At 38.2% G+C, this 26,757-nt stretch overlaps 1 protein-coding gene across 1 annotated transcript in view; it reads right to left on the bottom strand.

Moving 5' to 3' along the window:
- The window catches only part of LOC132325699 (kinesin-like protein KIF26B), a 269,005-nt gene that overhangs the window by 163,119 nt on the left and 79,129 nt on the right, over nucleotides 1-26,757 (bottom strand). The window contains exons 2-3 of the mRNA XM_059843282.1: nucleotides 26,026-26,559; nucleotides 1,356-1,522 (exon numbers count right to left, since the gene is read on the bottom strand). Coding sequence (XP_059699265.1) covers nucleotides 1,356-1,522; nucleotides 26,026-26,559 — 701 coding nt within the window. The remainder of the gene's footprint in view (nucleotides 1-1,355; nucleotides 1,523-26,025; nucleotides 26,560-26,757) is intronic.

The following is a 26,757-nucleotide window of genomic DNA, read 5'->3' as shown; positions in this document are numbered from 1 at the left end:
AATCCCAATCTGCACTCCAGCTAGATATTACCATGTGTGTACATTCAGCAATTTTAATTTAAATTGCCTGCAGTAAAACAGAAAAGGGCAGCAAACCAAGACCACTGTCATCATTCACATTTGCTATTGCAGCATCTCATCTGCAAAGAAACAACGGCAGAGTTGCCTCAAACAACTGGATCTTCTAAAATGCAACGCTTAATCCTTTTATATGACTCACTTGCTGTATGACACTGATTGAACGAATGCAGCCCTCATGTTGGTGAGGAAAAATTGGAGAGGAAAAATCTTTTTTCCAAATTTATGGAGTCCAACAACTTTATAAGTTTTCCATTTACCTTTAAAATAAAATTGAAGCACGTGGAATTACTAACAGTTTGGCTCTCTCAAGGGAAGGAAGCTGATCGGAAAGTGCTTGAGGCGCTCTCTCAAAGTTCACTCCATGTTTTGAAATCAAGATTTCTCACTGGATTGGACTGGAAGTGCTATAATAATGGTTTATTCTCCGGTTATTTCATTACTCTTCCCAAGTCAATCTTCTAATTAATAGAAAGCATCAAAATACAAGGATTATTTCAATGTCTTTTGTAACATTAGGGTTCAACCGGGCTAAAAAAATACTGCTCTGTAAAGAGCACATATCTGCACAAAAAAACATTTTTGTGAGTGATAATTGATATTTCACTAATTAGCTGATATGCCCATTTCACAAAACATTTTACTAACAAATTAATCAAGACAGCCATGAGATTTTTAAAATTAAATTAAACCTTATCTCATCAATTTCTTTTAATGATGTCTGAATATTCGACATAAAGCACATTCCAAAGCTGAATTTAGACTCTTAGGTCAGTTTAGTGGAACAGCAGGAACTGAAGCTGAAATCAGAAACCTTAATTTTCAATATGAAAATGAAACCTTGATAATTTCCCTAGATGGAAGTAAAATTCAAAAAGAACTCTGAAGATTGCCACCAAACTGAACTAGCCACTTCCAGTTAGTTCTATAGTTAATTGCCTGTCTCAGGAAATTACTTGGATGGGCCCTTCTCATTCAGGGATACACCCCTCTAAATATGTCACAAAGTCAAGTGCTATTCCAGGAGCACAATCACGTTTTAACCCAAACAAAGCATTGAAGAGATATTTTACAGAAGAGGGTAGAAGTATCATCCCATTTTACAGATAAATGCATGTAGTTGGATTAAACAACATTTTCGTGGTAATTCCTGCAAGTTTGTGATAGATGTGTATCTACACCCATGTTTTGACATGACATCCTTCTTCACTATGGAGTTGTCTCCTTTAAAAGAAATTATGTGTCCAGTAAAGGAAAATCTGAGAAATCTCTCTTACCTGGCAAAAAATGATGCTGCCACCGAGGTGCCTGTGGATACTTCACTGGCAACATATGTGCTCTGGGAAGCAGGGAAGCTGTACAGGGAGGGTTTATCTGCATTGTAGCGGTTCAGTGCTGCTTCAGTCAAGCCCTCTCGACCAGTCTCTGTCATAAGCTGAGATATCTGAAGACAGAAAAAAAGCAGAAGTGTCATCAGCTAAAATTCACTGGCTGACCCCTCCTAATCTGGCAATGCCTCCGGATTGCAGATGGAGGCACTTCATTCACTCCCTTTGCTTTCACACTATTCTACAGTACTTAAGCTCAGCTCTAACCTTGTCTGCATTGGAACAAATGGGATAAATTTATCCTACCACTAAAAATGTCAATGATGTATACGATTTTCCATCCATACAGAAAAGAAAAGAGTAAACCACAATCCTTACTTGGTTTTACCTCAAGATAAAAGAAAGGTTAGATTTGTGCAAAATATGTATATTTTACTTCAGAGGTGGGAGAGGGGGGAGGGAATTAAAAGGACAGCATTTTTTGTCTATGTAAAATAACACCTCTCTAGTGTATTAAACATTTTTCTGACCTTTCTCTAGCAAACTCAACAGCATAGGAGAGACTCCCTTGGGATCTTGGACAATTTATCACCTCTCTGCAAAATTGGGATCATTACTATTCACTTTCATAGCCTTTCTTAAAAGTTTTTAAACATCATGTGATTTCATTCTTCTGATGGCCCGTCTAACATTTTTTTCTTATTAGGAAGTCTCATCTCAGCCTTACATTGTCTGAAAAGAATCAGAGTTCCATCAGACTTGACCCAGCTCTCCTCAAATCAACTGAAAGATTTTGACTTCAGAGAAAGCTGGGTAAGCTCTACTGAAACAACTCCTCAATAGTTTGAATTCCATTTCTTGACTTCTTCTGCATGAATTTACAACACTGTTATGTCATCTCCCATACTTCATGCAATTCCTAACAAATTCTCTTACCTCCTTCTCTCATTTCCACAGCAAATAGCTTCTGTTCACCAATGCATGACACAAAATTGCAATGTATGCCTAAAAAGAACCCTCTCAGGTTATTGCAATCATCCACAGTATAGCTTCCTTCCCCCTGCAAAAAGTTTCCAAGAGGTAGTCCCTCATCTGTTCAATTTCATACCTCTACTTAAAACCACAAAACAACAAAACATCTTTGTGAGGCATATAAAAAAAAGTATTTGAGATTATCCTGCAGTTAGTTTTCCACTTAGGCTTGCTTTATTTCACCCGTTAAACATTTCAGTAATGAAAAGCAAAGTTGAATAACTGATTTTTATTTGTGAGGGAAAGAAGACATGTCATGGCAAAAATTTTTAGGCCAATTATCATGCAACCTCTGTTTCTCTCACAGAAAATTGCTATCCATTCCGCTACAGCTAAAATAATCTGAGTGTTTATCCTTATTTTACATACTTTTAGACCAATGAACTGTAATACTTCAAGAACAGGAATGTTAAACTAGCCTCTCTATTTTTATGAGGAACCAGAAGATTGCTGAACGCGCCCCCATCATGTTAATCCCATGCTGAGCCATTCCAATTTACAGGATTCACTACACGGAATGAGCAGCGCTCTCAGAAGGCTATAGATGAAGACCTGGACTTAAATCATCTCATACTACTGGTAGAATGCAGGAATTTAGGCTGCCTGCCAGAATACCTCCCCTACATTTCCAGAGTGCAGGCAGACAGTTTTTCAGCATCCTGCTACCCTATGTATGTCCACCTGGGGCACACAGCACTCTTGAATTCACTAAACAATATTTCCTTAAATATCACAGAATACTTGATAACTCAGCTATTTATCTTTGCTATGAACTAACACAAGATTCTGCTCCGTCCCCTTCAATTATCCTGAAACCAAATTCCTCACCTTCCATGGGAGCCACTAAACAGACAACTCGCCCTTCAGAGAAGAGTACAGATATAAACCTAGCCTCATCTTAGTTCATCCAATGCAAATATATGTCATCAGGATGGATCATCATTAATTAATTACCATTGCTGGCAATGCCACCAGGAGCTGCTACTCCCATGGCAAACACAAAGCAGCTAAGAAGTTGGTGAGTTGACTTATCTCAGCTGCAATTACAACCTCCCCATCTACTGCCAAATAAAGATTTGCAGCTCCATATATGAATTTCCACAGCCAGTGCAATACACTTCTATTGGCATCAGCTGGTCCCCTGAAGTTGTGAGATGGTGAGGCTTGAGAGAGGCATTTCAGACAATTGCAAAACAGGAAAGTATTTGTGTGTCTTGGTGTTTAGGACAACATAAAAGCCATTGTCACATTGGTAACATGGATTCTGCAATTGTAGAGACTTTCTGCTGATCCTCATCCACAAGTCTAACATGAACTTCAGAGCAACAAAATGCTTCAAATTGATTGTGCTCATTGCTGAAAGAATCACTCTCAAGCTTCCCAGAAATTGTCTAGATGCTTGGTTTCTGAGTTTTTTGGACAAGTAGTTCTTAAACACAAGCGCTCCAAAATAATCACTTAACAAAGAGACGTGAGATACCTTTAGAAGGATACAAACCACTGCCCCTCACCTATGAACTCAGAGAGAAGTGTATATTAGTCAGCAAATAGAATGTTAATGCTTGTTAATAAATAGGGATGAAGATTTTATAAAACCTGTTATTTAGGTGACATTTTCTTATTGTAAACTACAAACAAAATTAAGAAGAAGGTGGAAGTAATCAAATATATTCACAAATTCTGTATTTGTGGAGTACCACAAATAGAACAGAGAGAAGTGAAGAAAATAAAACTTATTTTAGTAATCACATGGGCAGATGCAGAATGGGGTTGTTCCCTAACTGTAGGGGTTTCAGTAATATGAATAATATAATATAAATGCTGCTTTATCATGTGTCCTACACAACAGTCCAAGTACAACAGGGATGGTCAGCTGCTCAGACTGCAAGTTCTGAAACATCTCTATGTTACTGACCACCAGTGCCTGCTGGACAGGCAGGAGCTCTCCTTCCTGCTCAATCACACCATTTGCTTTGTTGGAGAAAACAATGTGAACAAAAAAATTGTTCACATTGACATATCATCTGCAAAAAGCAGCATCCCTGAGTGCCCTCCTAGAGATGCCCTGGATAGACACTCATAAAACAGTGTGTTGGGCTTGTTAAGGACCTTCTTGATCCTGAGGGTCCTGCAACACTGCCTGGTTTCCTTAGAGATGCTGGCAAACTTCCTAGGCAAAAAAATCTGCTTCTTAGCAGGAGCTCTCTCAGAACTAAATTCCAAACATACGTTATGTCTATCCTTGTGCTCCATTGACTTACTCTTCTCCTCGGCAGGGACACCTTATTTAAGACCACATTACAGGGATACCAAAATGGGAACATACCTAAGACACAGAAAAAACAATATAAAATAAGAACTGGCCTAGCCATAGTTCAGGATCTCCTAACCTAGAAAGATCTCCACTTTTAGCACTTTTTACTTTCTACTCTTGTGGGATTTTTTCAATAGTGAAATGTCTCTAGAAGCATCGAAAACTGAAATATTAACCTGAATTTCATTCTCTAATTCTTAATCTGAGAAGTTTGCAACACTACTTTGTGTTACACAGGAAAAGAGCCACAGAACTATCTTGTGATACTGCAACCCTCATAACCTCTAACACGTTTTGTCTGAATGAGTTCAAGTCACTCTGTTGCTATCTTTTCCTTACATCCCTTTGGTCATGTGGAAACAAAGGGGAAGGTGGTGCCATGCCAAATTCTGTGCCAGGCTGTGAACCTTTTATGTATCCAGTACTTTCCAGAGTATTGTTTCTATTGCACAAATCTGTAATGTGGGTCAATCTGCAGGCTGAGGACCTCACTAGACACCAAGATATGTGTCCACGATATTTGACTGATAAATCCTCATTTATTCCCAGAATCCAATACATATATGTAAAGCAGGGGGTAGAAAGGAGCCCAGAATATTCACATATCCAAAAACTAGGGACTTCAGGTCAGTTATTTTGCATTTCTTTCTTTTGTCTCACAGATTAGGAGTATAGAGATCATTCAAGCTATTAAGCCAAACTGAAGAGTGGGATTTGGAGGCAATCTTACCATCTCATTTATTCTGTGCTCCAGTCACAGCACCAAAGTAACTCTTTCTCTTCTGGCTGTGCTTTCTGAAGTTCACACATATACAAAATTGAGTAAATCACCCAGGACAGATCATGCATTTAAGGAGAAATACTCATAAAACAGGCATTTCCAAAGCTCTTAGAGAATATTTTTCCCCATCCTAGTTCAAAAAACATTGTTGAAAATTACTCTTTGAGCATTAAAAACTCAGGTGACTTTTTTTTTAACCTTTTTCTTTTTCCACACTATCATATGTCTGGCAAGCACAGTTCATGGAAATCTGCCCCTTTACTGTCACCATCTCTCTTAGTAGATGATATTTCTGTACTTAAGGGGGAAAAGACTTGATTCCTAAATTCTGTTTCTTTTTTGTGAGTACCCACATAGTATATACATGAGGTTTAAGATCAGTTAATAGGATATATTTTGAGAAATTCCTTTATAGAATTTTTGGCAGTACATCACTGCCTGGATAAGCAACAAAAAGACAAAGCATGAAACAACGCAACCTTTCATGCCTCAATAAAAACCTTTTAAGTGCACATGGAACAAGACAGATATCCCTCCCAAGGCTCCATTTTTTTCTTCTGTCTCATAAATGCAAGGCAACCATTAACCTCCTCTTTCTCTGCTTTCTGACACTACACAGCAAGAGCTGGAGATAAATCATGATTTAAATTCTGTACTTCATAGGAAAAAGATGGCTTTGCAGTTAAACCACAGGTGTCAGGTGGGATAGATTCTCTTCCCGTTCCAATTACAGAGTCTCTCTGTGCATAAGATTTGCCATTGTGCAGGATGAGGTTAATTATATTTACATAAGGGCATTTTATAGCCAAGCTCATTAATGTTTCTAAAACTCCTAACTGAGGACTCCCAACTGAAATTACCTATGCATACCTTACAAATGAAAGTTAGCATTTTTGAAAGATGTGAAATATCCATTGCTCTGTAGGTAGTGAAGCATTCAGGAGCATCCCCACAATCTAGCTAACATCAGTGACTGACGAATGAAGTGGATGCACAGAAATTAGTGAAATATATCCATATCTGAAGCCAAATTCAAAATATAAATCAAAAATATAAAGCAATTCTCAGTGTCCAGAATTCCTAACCTCAGGAGAGAAGCTCACCAGCAAGAAGAAACTGAAGGTAGAAAGCTCTCTTTCATAAACACACATACACTCATTAATGACTTCTTTGGCAATCTACTCTTTATTAAGAGCAGCACTGAATTTTCTGCCCAATAAATACTGACTAAATGACTTCCTGGGTTATTTCAGACAATAAATGTCTACATTAACAAAGAAAAAAGTTCTTCTGAAAGACTTGTCTTTTAAGGATGAGTTGAGGGAAGCACTAAAGGATACATCTCTCACAGCTCTGCATACCAAAAACATCATAAATTAATATAAACCTGTTTATAACACAAGCTTAAGAACTTAATACCAAGTTTTCCATTACGCACAATCAGGCACTCCGGTTGTTCTACAATATTAATCTTTTACCTTCCAACCAACTCCTTTTGGTCATCAGTTTCTTCTCAGTCATAACAAGATAAAGTTACTCTTCCCATCCTTTGGCTCAAGGAGGCTGGTTTCTGGTGTATGGAAACAAGCAGTGGGAGGTACAATTCACAGTACATCCTGCATGTATGGAAAACCAAATCTTTCCCAAGAACTAAGCAGCCCTGTTTTTCCTGGGCTTGATCCACTAATTCTTAAACATTGAGGCAAGACTCTAATTTACAAACTAATTTTGAAAACTGAAAGAATTTGTCTGCTTCCTTAAGTGCATAAGAGTTCACTGTCTGATGTGCTGGTACGGTAGATTTCAGAATGAGATTAAAAACCTGAAGTTTTCTGTCAGCCACCAGCTTCCCAGCCACTAGAACCGTCAGTGGAGTTACAGTAACTTGCCTATAGGAAGCAGCATCAGAAAAGAAACGGAACAGGAGCTGACACTTCTTGAGTCTCTTCAGAAGAGAGGTTAATGAAGAAAATATTGGAATTCTACCTCACCTGCAAAAGGCATTTCTCACCAAGGGAATTTATCAGTAAGTAGTAGGCCCTCTTCCCATAAGTTAGCAATTTTCTCTGAGCCCTTCTGGTAATAATGACTTCATCCTTTTTGCCTAACATAGAAATTCTGCTTTAAGTTCTGTGCAGTAACAAAAAAGTACAGCATAAATTTATGTATGGTAGCATTCAAAGGACAAGGTAACATCTAGGATTCTTTGTACTCAGTATAAAAAAGAAAGACAAATGTGGATAATTTGACATTTATTAGATTTCATTTTCATAATTTTACCGTATTGGTAGGAGACGTTAGCATGAGAAAATAGGAAAGATAAATAATAATGGGTCGGTTTCAAATACCCTTGTTAAATACAGCTTTAAATGTTTTGAGTTAAAGCTGGTAGAGTGTTTATTGAAATTGAACTACCATTAAACTGAAGCTGGATTTTAAGGGCAAAGGGATAGAGAAAAAGAGAAATCTTGTGCTGCCCACACAACCATCAAATTATTAACACATCCTTTACAGGGCAAAAAGGAACAATTACACCATTCAATCAGAGCAACTTGAAAGTGGTGGTGATTCCCAAAGTCATTCATCTTTTAATACACCACAGAGTACCAAGGACATACTCTGCATCTCTCACAAACCACTCACTACAACAGAAGACACATTTAAAGAATTATTCAGGACAAAGTTCACCTTTAGAGAAAAAATCCTTTTGAGTCAGTAAGCAAGTTCCTGTAGCTAAGGGCACTGTCATAATTCTACAGCATTCTGCCATTCGGTTATGACCTTCTTCTCTCCCAGTAAAATACTGAGCAGCTCTATAGCCAGAGACCACTGCAACTGCTGATACAGACTCTGTCTGAACAAGAGCAAGACAGCGATGCTGATAGCCCTTTCCTTGTCAAAAGAATGTGTTCTATGAGAAAGAGGTTGACAAAGGACACACATGATGTCTGCTGCATTTAAACTCTTTCTTGGATGTAGACATCCTGAAGCTGCTTAGCCGAGGCAAGGCACTGTTCATTGTGAGCACTGAAAGTCTAGAGAGCATCTTTGTGCACACTTTGCTCCTACTTTACACAAACTTGCACACAGAATCTGATATATTGATCTAGCTGAAGGGGCTACTGTAACAGCACAGATTGTGGGTAAACACAAAACAAGGCACCTTAGAAAGAGTGAGCTTTTTCAAAGAGGGAATCACTGGCATGGTAAGAATGCTGATTATGCTTTCTATTAAATCAGAGTCACAATTTAGCATAAACTGCTTTTATCTAAACATAAATTAGTTACCATGACAGCATGGAGAGTTTAATTGCAACCTCCAGCTTCCTGCTGTCCAAAAGAAAGATGACTTTTGACTATTGCAGCCACCTCCCATGTCCCTCTATAAAGCAGATAATGATGATGATGATGACTATCATCATTAACACTATTATTATTAACAAAGATCCAGTGCACTCTTCAGCACAGATGAAACCCAAATTTTTGCAGGCATGGGCACATCTTCCCATCAAAGCTGTATGTTATATTTAGTCCCATAGCACACTCAAGAGCTCATTAAATGAAACATTTTGCCACAAATTGCTGAATATCTCAAGATCAGCTACTTAGAGGCTGATCAAGCATCCAAATAAAGGTAGATTCCTTTTCCATAAAACATTTTCCTCAAATTCTTACATGTTAAGAGTTCTGCCTTACAAAACAGGAGTTTTTTTCCAGTTGGATCCTTCTAAGAGACCTGGTGGGATTTATCCAAGAGTGGATGGCTGATGTCATCGTGAGATGTCTCACAATGATTGCTGAACAGTCTTGGAAATCCAGAGAGGTCCTGATTGACTGAAGGCTTCAAAACACTGTCCCAATTTTCAGGAAGGGTAAAAGGAATGACCCTGGTGACTACAAGCCCGTCAGTTTAACTTCAGTGCCTAGTAAAATAATGAGGAAGATCATACAAGGAGTTATTGCAAAACACCTGAAGAACAACACAGTCATTGGTCACAGCCAGCATGGCTCTGTGAGGGGATGCCCTGCTTGTCAAACCAGACTTCCTTTTATGATAAGGTAGCACACCTTGAATTCAGGACAGCAAATATCTACCTCAAGTGAACTCAATTCCTGTACAGAAGTAGATCCAAGTCTGCAGTTCTCCTTTAATCAGAATGACACAGCATGCAAATTTTATTTATTAGCTGCTTCTTAATTATCAAACTATTTTCTGAAAGGTAAGGCCTCTACTTTGTTACCAAACCACAACAGCTATCAGAACTACCTTTTTCAATACCCTCAAAGTTTTCTCATGTCCCTTCAGGATTATGCCAGCCTTTTCTATGAGAGGAAGCTACAGGCTGGATGGCCATTCTGGGGTGTAAATATGCAGGCCCTCCTTGCCCCAGAGGCCCTCAGTGAAGCACTCTTGCCACAGGCAGACTCCTGTAGGGCTGTGAGCCATCCCTTTCAAGTAAAGCACCGTCAGCCAGGCCCACGTACACCTCTCATTCACAAAGTTCCACCAGCCAAGCCTCTGCTGACAGAACAGCAATGTAAGCTTTCCCAGCTGGCATATTCCCATACCGACTCTGCAAATGAAAAATAGGAACATCAGCAAGCAAAGAGTGGTTCTGTTCTCAATTTTGTGTCTCTAAGCATTTTAGCAACGTAAAAACAGGCACTGTGCAGCAACACAATAAAACTGCTTCCTTTCTCATCAAGAAGATGGCAATAACATATCAATCTGTTGGAAAGCTGAGGCTGCCTATAGCTTTCAGAATTTTTTTTTTTAAATCTACTTTTATGAAGTTGTTAATTCTCTTAGTTACCTGTATATCTTGTGGCATTATAAAGCTGTGCAGCTGGAAATTAATCAGATCTTTTTGCACTATGACTTATTCTCTATCAGACTAGTAACAATTTACAGGAGAAAATGCCTTTCTTTTGTGTGACTCAGTTAAAGCTGCTTTCATGCATCCAGATTCAGCACTCTCACTGTAATCCCTTGTTGCATCAGCCACCTTTTGAGTCCTCAGCAGCCAGGCTAATTGTGCTAAAATAACTGGTGCAGCAATCAAAAGAGGAGTATGTCTGACTCCTGTCTGTACATGTGGGGCAGCAGTTAAATGAAGTGACTGCATTTCTGAAGCTGAGGCACAGCTCTATTGCACTGCGTGCAGGAGTAATACATTTGTTATGAAAACAAGCTTTCATTTCTCTGGTCAGTTACCAACTGTCAGCAATGCCAAGACATCATAAGAAGTTCAAATCTTACTGCAGCTGTTTCCTTATCACAAACAATCTGTGAGACACTGACCTTTCACTTGTCAGTTGACAAGAACAGCTCTAGAAGCTACCAGAGTGTAACAGCATGTGGGCTTAACTTAAATGGCATTATTGACCCAGAAAGGAACCTCTTTCTGTAGCTAGCAAGAGAATAAGGAATAAAAACCACAATTTGTTTATCCACACATAGGTGGAATCATTAGTCTTTATTTAAGTAAAGACATACGGTTAAATTCTACCAGGAAAATACAAGGAGAGAGAAGTACTTCATTTAGAGTATAGAAAAATCATCTGACAGGCTTAGAGATTCCTGCAATGATTACTGCATAAGCATGTGGCATAATGCAGATTCAGTCCACGCACATAATCACCTCAAGGTGAGCAAGATCTTAGTCCCCCTTTTTTGGGGGGGCTAAGATCAGTACACACCTGGCAGGTCTCTTACCAACCTGCTCATGGAAAGGTGCATGGGTTTGACCCCCAGGGATCTAGAAAGTTTCTATTTGGAAACTAGTACCATTCCAGTGGCTTCCCCATTAAAAAGAAATAATCGTTATCAGCTTTTTCATAAACTACTGACATAGGTTTAATCAGATTAATGCTGGCAGATACCACAACAATCCAAATTGCCCTTTTCTGTCCCCCTACTATGAATAGTCCCTTGAAGATTCTCCTTCCTTCATTGTACCAATGTGAAGATGGGGCAACAGCTGATATCAAGTTACCAGCGCTCATGGGAGCAGCCGTGAAAGTGTCTCATTTCCAGAGGAGTCTTTAGCTTTTTTGCTAAAGAAAAAACCCTGACTGTTCTGCCGAAGTTACACATCAGCAGGAGTGACCTCTATAAATTTAACAATGTTGGTCTTTCTAATCTGTCACAATACATGAACACATCTTTCTTTCATGTTAATAATAAAAAAATCCTGCTAACATTTAAAAAGTATTTTATTACAGCAACAAATATAACTTTCAACAGGAATACTTTCAATAACTTTCAATGAAAAGAATTCAAAAGGTTCCAGAAGAGCCTTCAAATGAGACCAGGAACTGGACAGAAACAGTTTCTTCCTGCTCTGAAGGCGAATGCCTTAAGCCATACATTTGGTTGTCCTATTACCTTAGTTTGCATAGCTACAGCTGTTATTAGCAGTCATAAAAATCACCCAACTGTAAGCATTTGACTTGGAGGTCACTTCCTGGGGTGAATTCCATAGGCTGACAAGGTGCTCAGTTATACTATGCTGTCTTCTGTTTGCTCTAGATTTATTGCCCTCTCAGCTAATGAAAGGAAAAAAAAAAAAAAAAAAGAGAAGCACATCCTCAACTGGACTTAATCAGATAAAAATTTAGTTGGTGCATACTGTAAATTGTTAGTAAGTTAGCCTCTCTCTGTTCTGGTTCACTTTCAGTGGCATAAATGGTTCAACTTGCAACCTTCAGCACACACACTTGGTATGGCACTCCATTTGGAATGGGATGCATCTTTCACACACAGCACCCAACAGCCTCAGCTTTTTACATATGCTCCTAGACTACTCCTATTTTCCAACCTAATCGTGTTTTTGTCTCCTCCCATTTGCTGCAACTTCTTTCATGTTTTCCTTTCAAATTGTTTGTTTCAGCTCAGATTTGCAAGCCTTGAAGGGATCCAAGCTAAGCACAGTTTTCCAGGCTCTAACTAAATACTACATTATCCAAAGCTGACCTAGCATTTAATTCAAGTGCACACAATGATCTGTCCCCAGTATATGCAATTTGCATTTTGGTTTGCAGGAACCATCATAATTCATTTTCACTATGACAGCTTTACAGTACAAAGATGACATTCCCATGTGTCCCCTTAGGGCCTTTGTACACTAAGAACTTTAAACATACTAACTGTCCATTCTCAACTTTAATTTTGAGCACATTCACTTGCAGACTGTGTAATTAATACCAATCCCCATCTCCACTGACCAGCTGAATAAGGTCAGATGAAGAACAATATTTGGCTCTCATCATTGATTTTAAATTACTCTTTATTAGAAAATGCTGAGACATAACTCCTTTACTATTCTCAGATTACATTTTAAAAATCAGTGATCAGTTTGGAAGATATAGACTACAGACATGCATATTCTGAAAACTGCACCATTCTGAAAAATTATTTAGAGAGAGGAAGGGGCAATGGCTTTACTCTGGGTGTGCTCTACAGCTGTTTCTGAAAATGTAGGAGAGAGAACAACTGAATATCCATTCAGCACTATGCAACACTAACAACTAGCAATCACTCCTCAAGAGACTATATTCTTTCGAATTTCATCAGTATAACCTATCATGGCAATTTTTAGTGGACAAATAACAACCTGATTCATGAGGAATTATTTTCCTCTAAAACAGAACTCATATCAAACCAAAGGTAGACACCACTCAGCTTTAATGATTGTATATGATTTGCTTTCTAGGAAAAGTGCTGCAAAAGACAAATACAAGACAGTCATATGCAAGGTCTTATGCATCTTGCTGCCCAATGCATTTAACTCTGGAATGCAGCACACACAGTAAATACTACCAATTCTTTACTCTTTACTCATAGCTACACTATGTTTATACTTTCACAGCAAAACTTGTTCACAGTACCTATCCACAGCATGCTCTTCCAGCTTTTGTTATAAATTATTGCCTGTCTTTGAACTACATTAGTGTCAGGTAGTTTTGTGCTTTGTAAATTGTCTAAGACTCTTGTCATTATTTAAATTTTTGCATCCTTGTAGGCTTATTATTTCCTAATTTTTACTAGTAGAATTTGCTCATTTTTATTATTGACTGGAAGTACACTATCAAGTCTTACAACTACATTCATTTCTTTCTCTTTAAAGTCAGCCTAAACTAACTTCAAATGGCACAGTTGTACTTATTTTTCTCCTTTTTTTTTTTTTTTTTTTTTTTAACACTGACAATGAATACAACCTTTCTTCTACACAGGACACAAACAACAGCAAAAATTCATTGCCCCAAGGACTTTGCACAAGAAACTAAACAGACAAAATGTACTTCACTATTGTTTAAAAATAAACAGTGATTAAAATTAGTGCAGGAACAATTGGTTGATATTTTTGTAAGCAAACAGAAGGATTATACTAACTGGCCCCTTGGGGATAAAACAGATTTACAACAGATTTAATTAAATGTATTTAATGAAATTCAAATATAATAACAACAAGCTAGCACACCATCTGAAATGATGCCTGAACTCTAGTAAACTATTCTGAACTGTAATAAATGTCTCATTGTCATCTTCAGTTTTAATTTTGGCTTATTGCACTGAGAATTTTTCTTCGCACATGAACTGTTTTAAATGTTTCCCCTCCATTTTATTTAGTGGGTTTGCAATGTAAAATTTTCAGAAGCTACTTTTAAATTAATTTTTGAAAGCAACCCTTTATTCTATTGTAATTCGTTTTTTTAATAGAACATCATGGACTAATTTGCTGCTCCATAGTAACATGTCAAAAGAAGGATCACTGACCATGGGTCAGTGCAAGTATAGTGCTGTAATCTGTTTAACTGAAGTAAAAGGTCCCACTGTCTCTTCACCAAGTTTACTACAGGCACTTCCTAAGGCACCCTGCACAGATATTTACTCTAGGACAAATGGAATACAAGATGGGCATGAACCAGCTCCAAAATGTAGAGCAGTACCACATATGCAGGATAACAACCAAGCCTTCTGGAACTAATGCTTGCTGATGCTTACTGCAGTGTGCCCTATGGACAATGGGGTTCATTCACAAAGGGTTCAGTCTTATCCACCATGAATAGCTGATTATAAAACTCCCAACAAAAAAAAATATTGCTTTTTCAAACTATTTTTTTCCATCTTTCCAGCAGAAAAGCATAACTGTAAGATACCCTAGGAAAAAACAGACTACTGTAGGAGAATGAAAGGATTTTAATATTTCCTGGAATTACTAAAGTCAGAAATCAAGGCAGAGTAAACAAGAAAGATATATCCTGGACTCAGGAGCTTTTTGAAAAAATATGTTTCAAAGATACTAAAACCTAAAAACTTCAGAGGTCAATTTAGAACTTCTACAGTGTTTTCCTTTCCCAAGGGCACACTTTCAAGTGAATCCTAGTAAAGCAAAGTCCTTATTTGCAAGTTTCTTTTCTTCTCAGAAAGCACAGTAGCAGCTTGTTGTAAAAGGCAGAGTGTATGAACTCTGCACAGTTGATAAAAATTCCAGCTCAAGCTGTATTTGAAGATAAAAAAACAATCAACCAGCAAGATATTTTTAGTCAGTCCCTTCTGTTACCAATGTTTTTTCAAATTGTTCTGAGCCCTTATGATTTCTGTTTCATAATCCACTCTGATATTGATTCTTTCAGGCAGGCAGAGAAAAAACTAACCTCAACACATGAAATGACAAGATGGCCCTTTTTGTCCTGAGTGTAACAGGAAAAAATGTTATTCTCTCATCTCTTCACAGGCTGCATAGCAGCCACCTAAGGCATATCCTTCAACCCTCCTGGACATCCACTTCTAAACACATATAGCACAGCACAATAAAATTTGTTTCCTCCCTCCAAGAATTTCTTATCATTTTAGAGATATGGACTTTAAAGTCTGCAAAATATTATAGTTACCAGTTCAACTGGGTTTACATTATATGTTTCCCTGTAAAATTTCATTTTTCTCTGCTCCATGTCCATGCAATGTTTAAAAAGTCTTGGGAGGAAATTCTCTAATGGAAATTCTTCAAGCACAAACTCTTGCTACTCTTGCTGTAGTAGAGTTGTAGCTATTGATAGGTCCTTTAGCTTTCTGATGTAGCACCTAAAGATTCCTCAAGAAATTATGAGGAGACATTTATACTCAATGTATTCAAACTGGGCAAAAGAATACTAGCAGCAATAGCATTAGCAAAGATTTTTTTTTTTATCACGAGTCATAAAATTTTCCAGCAGATAGAAGGGGACACTGAGGAGTAAAACAGTTGTTTTCCAGCATTTCTGTTATGTGTTTATAACTTAGAGGTGCCCTCCCACTCTCTCATGTTCAAAAGGAAATCAAGCCATAATAATCCTCCACTGCCACACTTGAAATCACCTTCCCTGGAGAACAGAGGAGGAATAAGGTGCTTTATTATTCATATTCACTGAATCATAAAATGCCTGGAGGCCACAGAAGTAATGGCCCGTTGCACTGGTGCCAACTGTCCCTGCTTCAGAGACAAAGCATTGAGATGGCAAGGGGAAATAACAAATATTCCTAATATATGACTAAGGTGATTGAGCAGTGAACGGAAAAGGAAGCAGAGAAATCCACATTGCTGAGATTGGAAAAATCTCAATCTGCCCATACATAACACCACTCTCTCAAGCCCCTTTCCAAAACCTTGAATTAAAGCAGGTGTCTGCATTTCATCCACTTTTACATAAATAGGAATAAATCTTGATAAGTTGGGCTCTGACAATGTTTAAAAGGATCTTTACAAAGGTTCTGAAGTGCAAGACAACAGTCAGGAGTTCATAAGCGTCACTACTAAATCCTGGCTGCAAATGGCATATCCTGGCATTTAGGATTACAGAGGTAAAGGCCCTTGTGACGACTGACTAAGGATGGAAAACAATGAAAAGCCAGTAACATGAGAACTACGTTTTTCCCTCCAAAGCACTTAGCTGCATGAAAACAACTTGATCTCTCATTCAGCATTTACATCTAAAAGAAAAATAAAATAGATAAGCTTTAGGACAGCCTCTGATGCTCTTGTAATTTGTCAAAGGGTGGTGGCCAGGAACCTTTTGCTGCATTGTTCTCTTAAGTCACTTGAATAGTGTCTTGTTATATTATTTACTGGACAGGACAAACAATATTATTTTTGGTTTACATTACTTCAAAGCAAAAGTATAGAAATCTCAAAAAGCATGCAAACTAAGCCTCAGTTAAACCTACCCAGCATTGCAAGACTCTTCAAAATGACTTCTGTAGAAACTGGTCCAAATGCAGACAAAGCTTTCTGAGTGCATTTACCCTGTCAGTCCTGTCTCTGATCACTGCCATGATGTATCAGAATCGCACAATTACAAATCATGTCACATCCTTTTCTACCTCCTGCACGCTGGCAACAAACTTCACACGAAGTCTTCAGGGATCACAGAGACTGATCAATTAAGCACTGATAGTATCTCATTACATTTTCTTGTGATGCGCTCTCTATAATTTCTTTAATAGCACTTGAATTAATTTTCCATTTTCTATGTGGCATTGCAATAACCAAGAAAATATACAAGAATAAAACAAAAAGATGACTGTGCTTATGATTTGTCTTTAAATCCAGCTACATTGCCTAGCTCCAGCAGCCTGAAACCTGTCAGGAAGGAAAGCAATAATAAACCATATCTGTCATCTATCTTTCACAGGAAAAAATATATCACTATATACTTCAAAAAAGGGGTTGATTTTTTTTAAAAACAGGCCTAAACTCTGCTTTTATTAATAGCCTTGATGTAAAGAACTGGCAGGATTCACATTAGAGATGTTTTATAGTTATCCCATGACACTGAGCATGCAGCCACAGCAAGTGAGGGAAGCAGAAGTGATTTCATCAAGCAGAGCTTCAACTTTCAATTCTTTTTCTACCCTTCCCACTAGCCTTTATATAAATTTAGGCAAATATTTAATATACACTTATACATGCCACTTTCCCAAGCTAAAAAAAGCATCAATTTGAAGTAAAGCTTGACAGATGCATGTATTTGATTCAAAGAGCTCTCACAACAGAAATATTTCACCTGCACACCAACACACACAACTGTGACCTTGCACTGGTTGCACTGTAGTTACTTGACACTCACATCTACCCATCACACCTGAGATTTTCCTGGTGTATAGAATCCAAGTCCTCAGATTCCTGAATGACAGATGTGATGGTAACTTCAGTGCTCTCATACAAGGAGGAGCTACAGATCCTTCTGCTGAGGTTTGCTAGCAACATTAGCCACAATGAGTACACAACCTCTCTTGGGAGAAGAAAGCTCATTACCATTCCTTTAACCTTTGGAGCAGCTCTGAATGCTGCTTGAGAGGTTATGTGAAAGTGAAAGGTGAAGTGCAATTTCATTTCTTAAAAGATGTTTTCATTAACTGAGAGGGGCTTTTTCTCACCCTTGTACAGATGTGATTCTTTCTTTTACTTCATAAAACACATCTTGACACATTCAAAGTTCAAAAGAAGCTGGACAATCAGGTTTCTGCTTTGTCAAGAGCAGTTCCAACAGACTCTTCAGAGCAGGGTGACACAAGAAGACCATGGAGAAAACAAGCTTCCCCATTCACCAACCCAAAAGAGAAGTGCAGGCCCCTCTGAGTGCAAGATTCCATATTTTCTCCCATCACCGCAGCTGTTGTCACACTCTGGTTGATCAGATCTTACAGGGCTGATGCTGCTCTCAGTCTTATCTGTATTACACCAATGTAGCCATGTCAGCTGCAAAGCCATTATCCTGGAGTGAGACAGAAGAGGGTCTGGTCCCAAATGTGTTCTATCTGACAACACCCATCTCTTAAGTCCTCAGTGCCCTGGAATGTAAGTGGAGAACCAACCACTTTAACTCAAATCTACTGAATTAAAGAGAACTGGCCTAACAAGTTGATTCTCCCTCTCTGACGCCATTTCAGAAGCACTTTAGAGAAAAGAAAACAGTGGGTTTACATGATAGCTCTGTGGAATCACATTTCAGAGTTACATGAGTCTCCAGCCATGCTTTCATTACTTCCTATAAGCACAGCAGAGTATCAAAGCAAAAGGTTTCATAAGTTTATTTTTTGCATAGTAACATACTTCTCCATGTTTAAAGTCTCAAATACTTTTCTAAGACGAAGTCAAAGAACAGAATTCTACAAAAGGCACAAAAATATGGTGTTTCTAAATCTAATCTTAATTCTATGTCCCATTTATGTAAAGCAATGTGAGAAGCAAATGTCATAGTCAATGAGACAGTACATTGATTTGTGTCTTTTTTGAGTGATATCCCTTAGGAATTTAAAGGGAAGCTCCTAAAAATTGCTTTCCAATTCCTTTGTCATCCCCTCCTTCTGATCTCAATTAGAATGAGTTGCCTTTGGTTTACTACATTGCTTTTTCCTCTCTATCTGCAGCAGATGATGAAAAATTAGTAAAATACAGGAGTATCACCACAAGACTGAATCTTTACAGAAAAGTAAAGACCAAAATGTTTCTCAGATGAATGATCCAACCCAAGAGAACTTTTAGACTCTTCACACACTTTAGTAAGGGGGAAAAAAAGTTAAAATAATTCTGAAATGTACAGAATTGTAAGTACAATTCGGTAATTGCAATTACAATTGTAAGAAATGTAAGTACAACATTTACACGGAACCCTGAAAATGTTGTAGACACTGTTGGAAAAGCACTTTTCAGTGATATGTTTATCACAGGCCTCCCTCCAAAACACAGCACCTCTCACCCACTTTCAGAACAGAGGGACAAAAAGTTCATCTAAGCACTGAGTATCCTCCTCCCAGAGAACCCAGTAATACCTGTGCCAGCAAGATTCAGTGACAGTTTCAGAAATTCTAGTCCTTACCTATATACTGGATGGATTTAAAAATGCCTTCTCCACAGACCACAAGATATCAAATACCTTATTCTATATAGCAATTTATATCTGACTTTTTTATCTTAATATCATAAAGAAGGGACCTTTTTATTGCCCATAATTCTTTTATGAATTTTCCTAAGCTTTTGGCCTTAATACTTTTTCTAATAAGTTCCAAAAAACTGTATATTGCATAAAAAGTTTATTTCCCTTTACTTTCAAATTAGCTGTAGTAGCTCTCTATATTCTGGAACTAGGAAATAAAGCAGGAGCTGACCATTTTTCTCTCTAGTTCTGTGCCACCTTGTTTACATAATAGGAAATAAAAGGACAATTTTGCCTCGATGTATCAGTTTGTCTTCCCCCTTCTCTATCCCATCTCTACATCAGTTTTCTCACTGCTGAAACACATCCTCTCAGTTTCTATATTTTTCAATTAATGCAAGCAATCAGCACAGCTATTATTTAAGAAATGAAACTAGTCTCACATGGACAAAATCCTTAAGCTACAAGCAGGGAAGGAAACCAAGACTACAAATCCTCACTAATTGTGATCTTCTGGCTTTTGCTAATTTGCAGGATTAACTCACTCCTATAATAGTCCAGATTTCTTCCTCACATCACAATTGAGTCACGGGGTTTTCATATTCACAGGATAAGCCTATTTAGCTCTTTTCAGTCCATGGGATACCCTTTACCTCTTTCTTCCCTTGGTCACCCCAGCATCATGAAGGGGAAAAGTAATGATTCTAAGGTCATTAAGCCATGCATAAAAATGCCGTAAGAGATCAAATCATGCCAGAGTAATGCAAAAAAATAAACCTCACCTACAGTTCACACAGACTCCAGTTTCCCGCCTTAATGATATTAGAAAAGCAGTATACAACTGGGCTGTTAGTTGAAGGGGTAGACAGGAGGAATGAAATACAAATAGCCAACTCCAGTAACATACAAATTGGATGATCAAACAATCATGGCAAAATGTCAACTGATGACATCCACTGACTTTAGTGGGGTCATATCTAATTATTAGTGACTTGGTTTAAAAAGGCTTTTAGCCAGAGGAAAGCTACTTCAGAGATAACAACTAATGCATGGGGGAAGAGGGCAACGGAGATAATCAAGCAAGGATATAATTTCAGTGCCAATGAATTTGTTTGACAATCTGTTTCTTGGCCCAGTCAAACAATCTTTGTAAATAAAATTCTTGCACTTTTAATATATAGTCTGATTATGGAGCCACTTTGTTAAGAGTCCAGGCCACAGAATGAAAAACAAAAAAAATCAGTGCAAGAATTTGCACACATCTGCTCAGCATCATCATTCAGGAGTTCACAGTAATAGGAGCAAAAAGGTTTTTACTGCATTCAGGGAGCCATCATAGTCAAACATGGGTCTCATACATGCGGTGACTGAACTGCTTTTGAAAACAAGCCATCCCAGAAATTCTGGACCAAAGCCTAACTGCACAAAGACAAAATACCTCCGGCATTTGGTATCTCAGGGAATTGTGTGTGGTTGCAGAAGAACACAATAGAAAGGTCAGTATACAAATCTCTTTTTTTGTTGTTGCTAAGATGCTTTAGTAAAATAGGTCTGGCTCTAGGAAGCATGGCATAATTACAGAAGACACCTGTTGGTCTGCAGATGGAGCAAGTAACTTGATTTCTGTACCTTGCACTATATCCTTTAGAAGCTATTTAAATTACCCTGGCACCAATGGAGCAATCATTAACATTTTATCTTCATTCTGCTGAACACTAAGAAGCAATAGAGGCAGCAGCAAACAGAAGAGAAATAAATTATACAGCAAAGGCTTGGGAAAAAACTTGGAATCAAAATCCTGGATAGCAATACCTCCCGCACAGGCATTGGTTCTCCATCTTGCACCCAAATCCAATCATTACCAGTTTCTTTTTAAAAGCCTGGGCCTGAATGAACTGATGTGTTATATGACAGCCATGACCTAAGTAAACTCCAAACAAATCATTCATTGCAGCAAAGCTCCAGAACATGCTGGTACATTCTCAGAGAACTGTTCTTCTAAACACACGTTATACATAAAGAGGTAACAGAAAGCACATATTGTAGGCTTTCATCAGTTGTACACAAACAAAGCCTTTTATAATTCTGAATAGGTTTGAGATCATTATGCCTGGGGCCAAGAGGCTCCCAGCAGTTTAAGATCTAATTTTCCAAACTTTTGGTCAAAAGAGTCTTTTTAAGTGCTGGGGAGAAAGGAACATTTTTTCTGTTTTTCTGAATATGTTCTGTTCACAATGCCCCTACTCAAATCCTCACATGCACTGTTTTGCTGCTTACGAAAAGCAAACTTCACAGCCTCCAGATCAGGAGCAGGAGGTGCTCACCCACATCAGCCTCCACATTTTCTGTCACCCATCATTCCCTTTTATGGCCTAAATTGTTCCTGGAACTGTTGACTTTCTACAGTTCTTGGGCTCATTCTGACCTTCCTGTCTCGCAAAGTGACTAAACACATTGTTCTAAATTGAATTTTCTTTTGTTTGCCTTTTGAAATTATCTGCTTCAAGACATTAAAGACTCTTGTGCAGATCCAGGAGGGTAACTAGAAGACAAGGAAATGCCTGCTGTTTTATGCTCTGGGCTACCACCATGATGAAGCCAATACCATGCTGTTGGTTTAAAGGCACACCAACAGGAGAGCCAAGCAGGCAATTTAACATTTTAGTAAAAACTGGAGGGCGTTGACTCTAGAAAAAAAGTGCAATCAGCTTAATCTAGTCACTATTATCAACTCCTTTCTCTTTCAAAGCAAAGCCTGAATTAGTCTGAACTCCTAAGGGCTCAAATCTTTTTCTCTAATGTGGTGGTTTTGTTTTGGCTACTTTATCAGCTTGTGATAATAAAGTAATAAAAGTGTTATGCATTAAATTCAATATTTCATTCTCTATGAAAATGACAAGAGGCAATAATTTCATCAAGGAATTTGGACTTTTCATTCCTACATTAGCACCCCAGGCCCAGAGGGGTTTTTTCCCTCTTTGGAAGTGTTCAGTAATCATTGGTAACTAACAAAAGTGTACTTAACACTGTGGTATCCTGTAATTCACACCAGCAGCTCCACAAATAATTACAGCCCTTCTCAGGTAAAACCTCAACAATCTAAAAGAGTTTTCTATGAGCAGGGAAGGACTGAAATCATTTTGAATGATAGGGAGATCCACAGAACTCTTTACAAGTGTCAAAACAGTCTGACCCATGAGGCATACATACATTCACACCGTGCAGACCAGCCCAGAAAGAGAACTATTTTCAGACTGAAACAAATTCTACCAAATTGTGGCTGTTATTTTTCTACATGTATTAAACAGAAAGAGGTCAGTTTTACCCTGACCATTTCAGCATTTCTGTTTCCATAGAAGGGTTGTAATGGGTCACACTCTTTAAGACCAATCAATTCCATTTCCCTGCCTCTGATTCCCTGTTTTGAAGAAGTACCTACCACCAAAATTTGACTCAGCCCACTTTGAGTCAGGCCTAGGGGACATCACAGATCTTTAGAACTAGATTTTTGTTTCTGTTTCAAGGTGTCTAAATATGGAATCATATAAAACAGGGACAGTGGGGACTGATGGGGTCATCTACACCGTCTCGTAAGCTCCAAATAGGATCAGTTTTGCCTAAAAAATTCTTAGCAGCTATTTCTCTGATGTTCTTAGGAGACTCCATTCACTAGTTCCAATAATGCATCCATGAAATTACTAGAAACCTTTTAGATCTGACATGCATTGCCAGTTAAATCTGGTACACTTCCATTTTTTTTCAGATTTTAAATGTATAATACATTACTAAAGCTGGTAATGTATAAATGCTGATTTGTTTTACTTACTCCTCATTGGAAAGTGCTCTTTCTGCAAAATTAATTGAATAGTGGCATTTAAGACTTGTCCTAAACTACTGCAGCAATTCAGCTTTACAATATCACAACACTCCCTTTTATATTCATTTATTTTTATTGTTTTTCTACTGGAACTGAAACAAAAGTAGTAATTAACTGCCCATATCAAGGTTCTAATTTTAGGCAGTCTGGTAGGGAAGACGCTAAAAAAGGAGTAACATCCTGCAAGTTACAACTGTAGGAATACTTTTTGGTGCTTAAAATCGCAGTGAGTCACTTCTGAGCCACAGAACATCATTTTCAAACTAATCTTTTCTCTTTTTTTCATGATACTTTAAGGAAGATATCACAATCAGTTTTCAAGGTACTCAACCATTTCTTTTAAGTTATCTAGACTGTCTAACAAAAACTGATTTACAATGGGAGATGTCTACCACAGGTGCCATTAAGTCTAGAGCCATGAGACTGACTTCTCCCTGGACATCTATTTAACAAGATTATGATGTGGAAGGGAACTGCTCTTCTCTGTGTAAAGTGCAAGACTTTTTATCCCAAGAAATTATTTTCTACTCCTCTTAGCTAATGCACAATGAAGTTTTTCTAATCACTGTTCTTAAGGGAAGGCAAGAAAATTGAATTAATATTTAGACATTCACAAGTTAGTAGGCAAGCACCACTTTTTTTTTTAAAATTCACCTCCAAATCAAGAAGAGTTCTAATTAAGATGAGATAACAGATTCACCTTCCTCATGCTCTTCCCCAGCAGAGTTTTGCAACTGTATGTTCATAACAAAAATGTATTTATGTGGGACGGAGACATAAAATGTTTTGAAAATGTATAGCAAGTAAGATTGGTTTCTGCACATAAAAGCAGAAAAAAAGAAAAGTTTGTGTCTTACCAATATTTGAAATTACAAATTACTTTTCAAAGTTTTTCTTCTTACTCAACTAATTCCCACTCTAACACAGATACTATGTAAACCAACACTAAAATCCTTTTAGCGTGCTTAAAGAAAAAAGTCTGTCATCATTATTTTTCAGCTGGAGAATTAAATGTGGCAACTTGACCACAGTGAGAATTTTAACATTTGAGAGTAGAATCTTAAAGGAAAATATGAAACCTACGATCAACATATTCTAACACAGACCAGCATTGCCAGGCTCGCTTGGGATTTTTTTTTGTTCATAAATTTTTGTTTATTTTGCTGTTAGTTGGGGCTTTTGGTTGGGTTTTGTGTTGGCTTTGGGGTTTTTTTTGAGAGGTGTCTTGAGAGCAGGCAATCTTTTCTATTTCAAGGTTATTGATAAACAAGGGTAGGGAAGAGTCCTGAATTTAACTGGACCCAAACTACAGAATCAGCCTAGACAATTCTGAATATTAGATTTGTCTTAGTGAATATTTTTAAGACAAAATTAATCATCAAGGAAATCCAAACATTATAAAAAGTAAATAAACCCCACATTTTCACAGAGCATGAACCTAGAAGATTGTGAATGCAGTAAAATGGAACTAATTTTTCCAATAAAAATAACAGTTATTCAGATTTGTTAAGATGCATTCTTTGTTTAGTTTTTTTTTCTTAGCTGAAACATAGATCACATTTTTTTCTTAGATCAAAACTATGATCACATACTGACCTACCCAAAAATGATTCAGGTTCAGTAGAGCATAAATCCACAAAAGCTAAAGTCGCATATTTTCCAGATAAAATAACTGTACTTCATTTCTGGTTTTACCCAGTTTGCTTTGGTGCCTGACAATATTTTAATTCTTATCAATAACATTGCTTTTTTTCTGGTGATAATATCAGTTAGTCATACTAATAGAAGTTAAATATTAATTTAGGGATCTATCTTGCAATATGTTCATAATTTAGTAGAAAGACCAACTTCCAAAGTTATTTACATGCCTAAGGAAGCTAACTGGAACATTTCTATGAACCTGTGAAGGACAGGCATATGTCACAATCTGCAAGTGCTTGGGTACTCTGAAAATCCCACCAGCTGAAGTTAGGTGTGTCAGAAAGCCCACCTCCTGTCACACAAAAAAAGCTTCTTCAGGGCCTCCTGGTGTGGATGGGTTCTACAAGTGCTTACAGGTGTGGTGTACTAGAAAACAATAGACCAAAGAGGAGGAAAAGAACATGCTGAAAAGTACATTAAAATCTCCCAGAACTGCTAGGAGCTGGAGATTACTGAACCCATTGAACCTGCTGGCATCAAGAATGTAGGCAACTTAAAACATGTCAAAGAAGTTAGTGCCTGCTCTATGTACCCAAATGATCACACACAGAGAGGATGGAATAAAAGATCATCCAGATCCTTCCTGAATACCAGCTCAGAAATCACTGGTGCCCTAGTGCCACTTTCCTCTTGGGAGTAACCAAGTGTGGCTGGCTCCCAGCTGTTGCTCTGAGTATTTTGAGTGAAAGTGAGTGAGGACTGTGTGAGCAAATAATTGAAAATCCTGTATGATCAGCTCTTTGCCATTAAAAACAACAGCTGGGTTCTGCTATCACTAACAGCTGAATTCATAAAAGGTATTCTCATTAATACTGCTTTTGATCTGTGTCTCCCCCAGCTCACTATCAGGGAGACAGTGATTTACAGCACTCCCTGTCCTAGTGCTTACTTACACAGGTGGCTCAACTCCTACCCCACAGGAGCAAACAGTATTAGTATGCCCCCGCCAGCTTAGTGGAAAGGAAACAAGTATGTTCTGTTGCTTGAAAATACTTACTTGGTAGGGGTAGAGAGTGACTCCATTCGTTCTTGACAAAGACCAGGTGCCATCAAGGTACTGGTGGGCCTGGATAGCCACAGAGTTGAGAACATTACCATTGCTGGGGCTGGTGGCCATTTGAAAGCTGACCTTAGCTTGGTGTCCAGGAGAGCCATTTTTTTTCTCCACCCCATTTCCAATTCCTAGACTGTTGGGTTTTCCACTGTGTTTGTTGGCAACAAAGCCTGTGTAGTTAGATGGAGCATAAGGAGCAGGCACATATGCCCAGTCCCTGGGCTGCAGGCTGCCCATGTGCCGGGGGCTCACCAACGTGGGGACATTGGAGAGAGGCGGGGGAGAGCCTGGTGAGGCATCGTAATGTTCTGAGTTGGCAGCTTGCTCCAAGGTCAGCACCATCTGAATGGCCTCTTGCTTCAGCTGGTTCAGGTGTGTGGCACAAACATCACATCTGTTGTCCTTCTCATTCCACGCTTTCCGAATGGTATTGGGAACTTGGAGCTTCTCGTGAATCACGGAAGAGAAAGCTGGGTCCTAAAAATCAAACAGAGAAGGGTAAGGGGGGACAGGAGAGAAATGTTTAACCACAGTCACCACAGTGAAACATTATAACTGCATTTCAAAAGCAAATTTATGAGATAAGCTTAGAATGCAAACAAAGGCCATTAGATATAGTCAACATATGCCAGCAGCAGAGCTGAACAAAACTGAGAAACTGGATTGTGTTGGAAA

Source organism: Haemorhous mexicanus, chromosome 3 (genome assembly GCF_027477595.1).
Source record: "Haemorhous mexicanus isolate bHaeMex1 chromosome 3, bHaeMex1.pri, whole genome shotgun sequence".
Taxonomy (NCBI): Eukaryota; Metazoa; Chordata; class Aves; order Passeriformes; family Fringillidae; genus Haemorhous; species Haemorhous mexicanus.
This window is presented reverse-complemented; position numbering and strand designations above follow the sequence as displayed.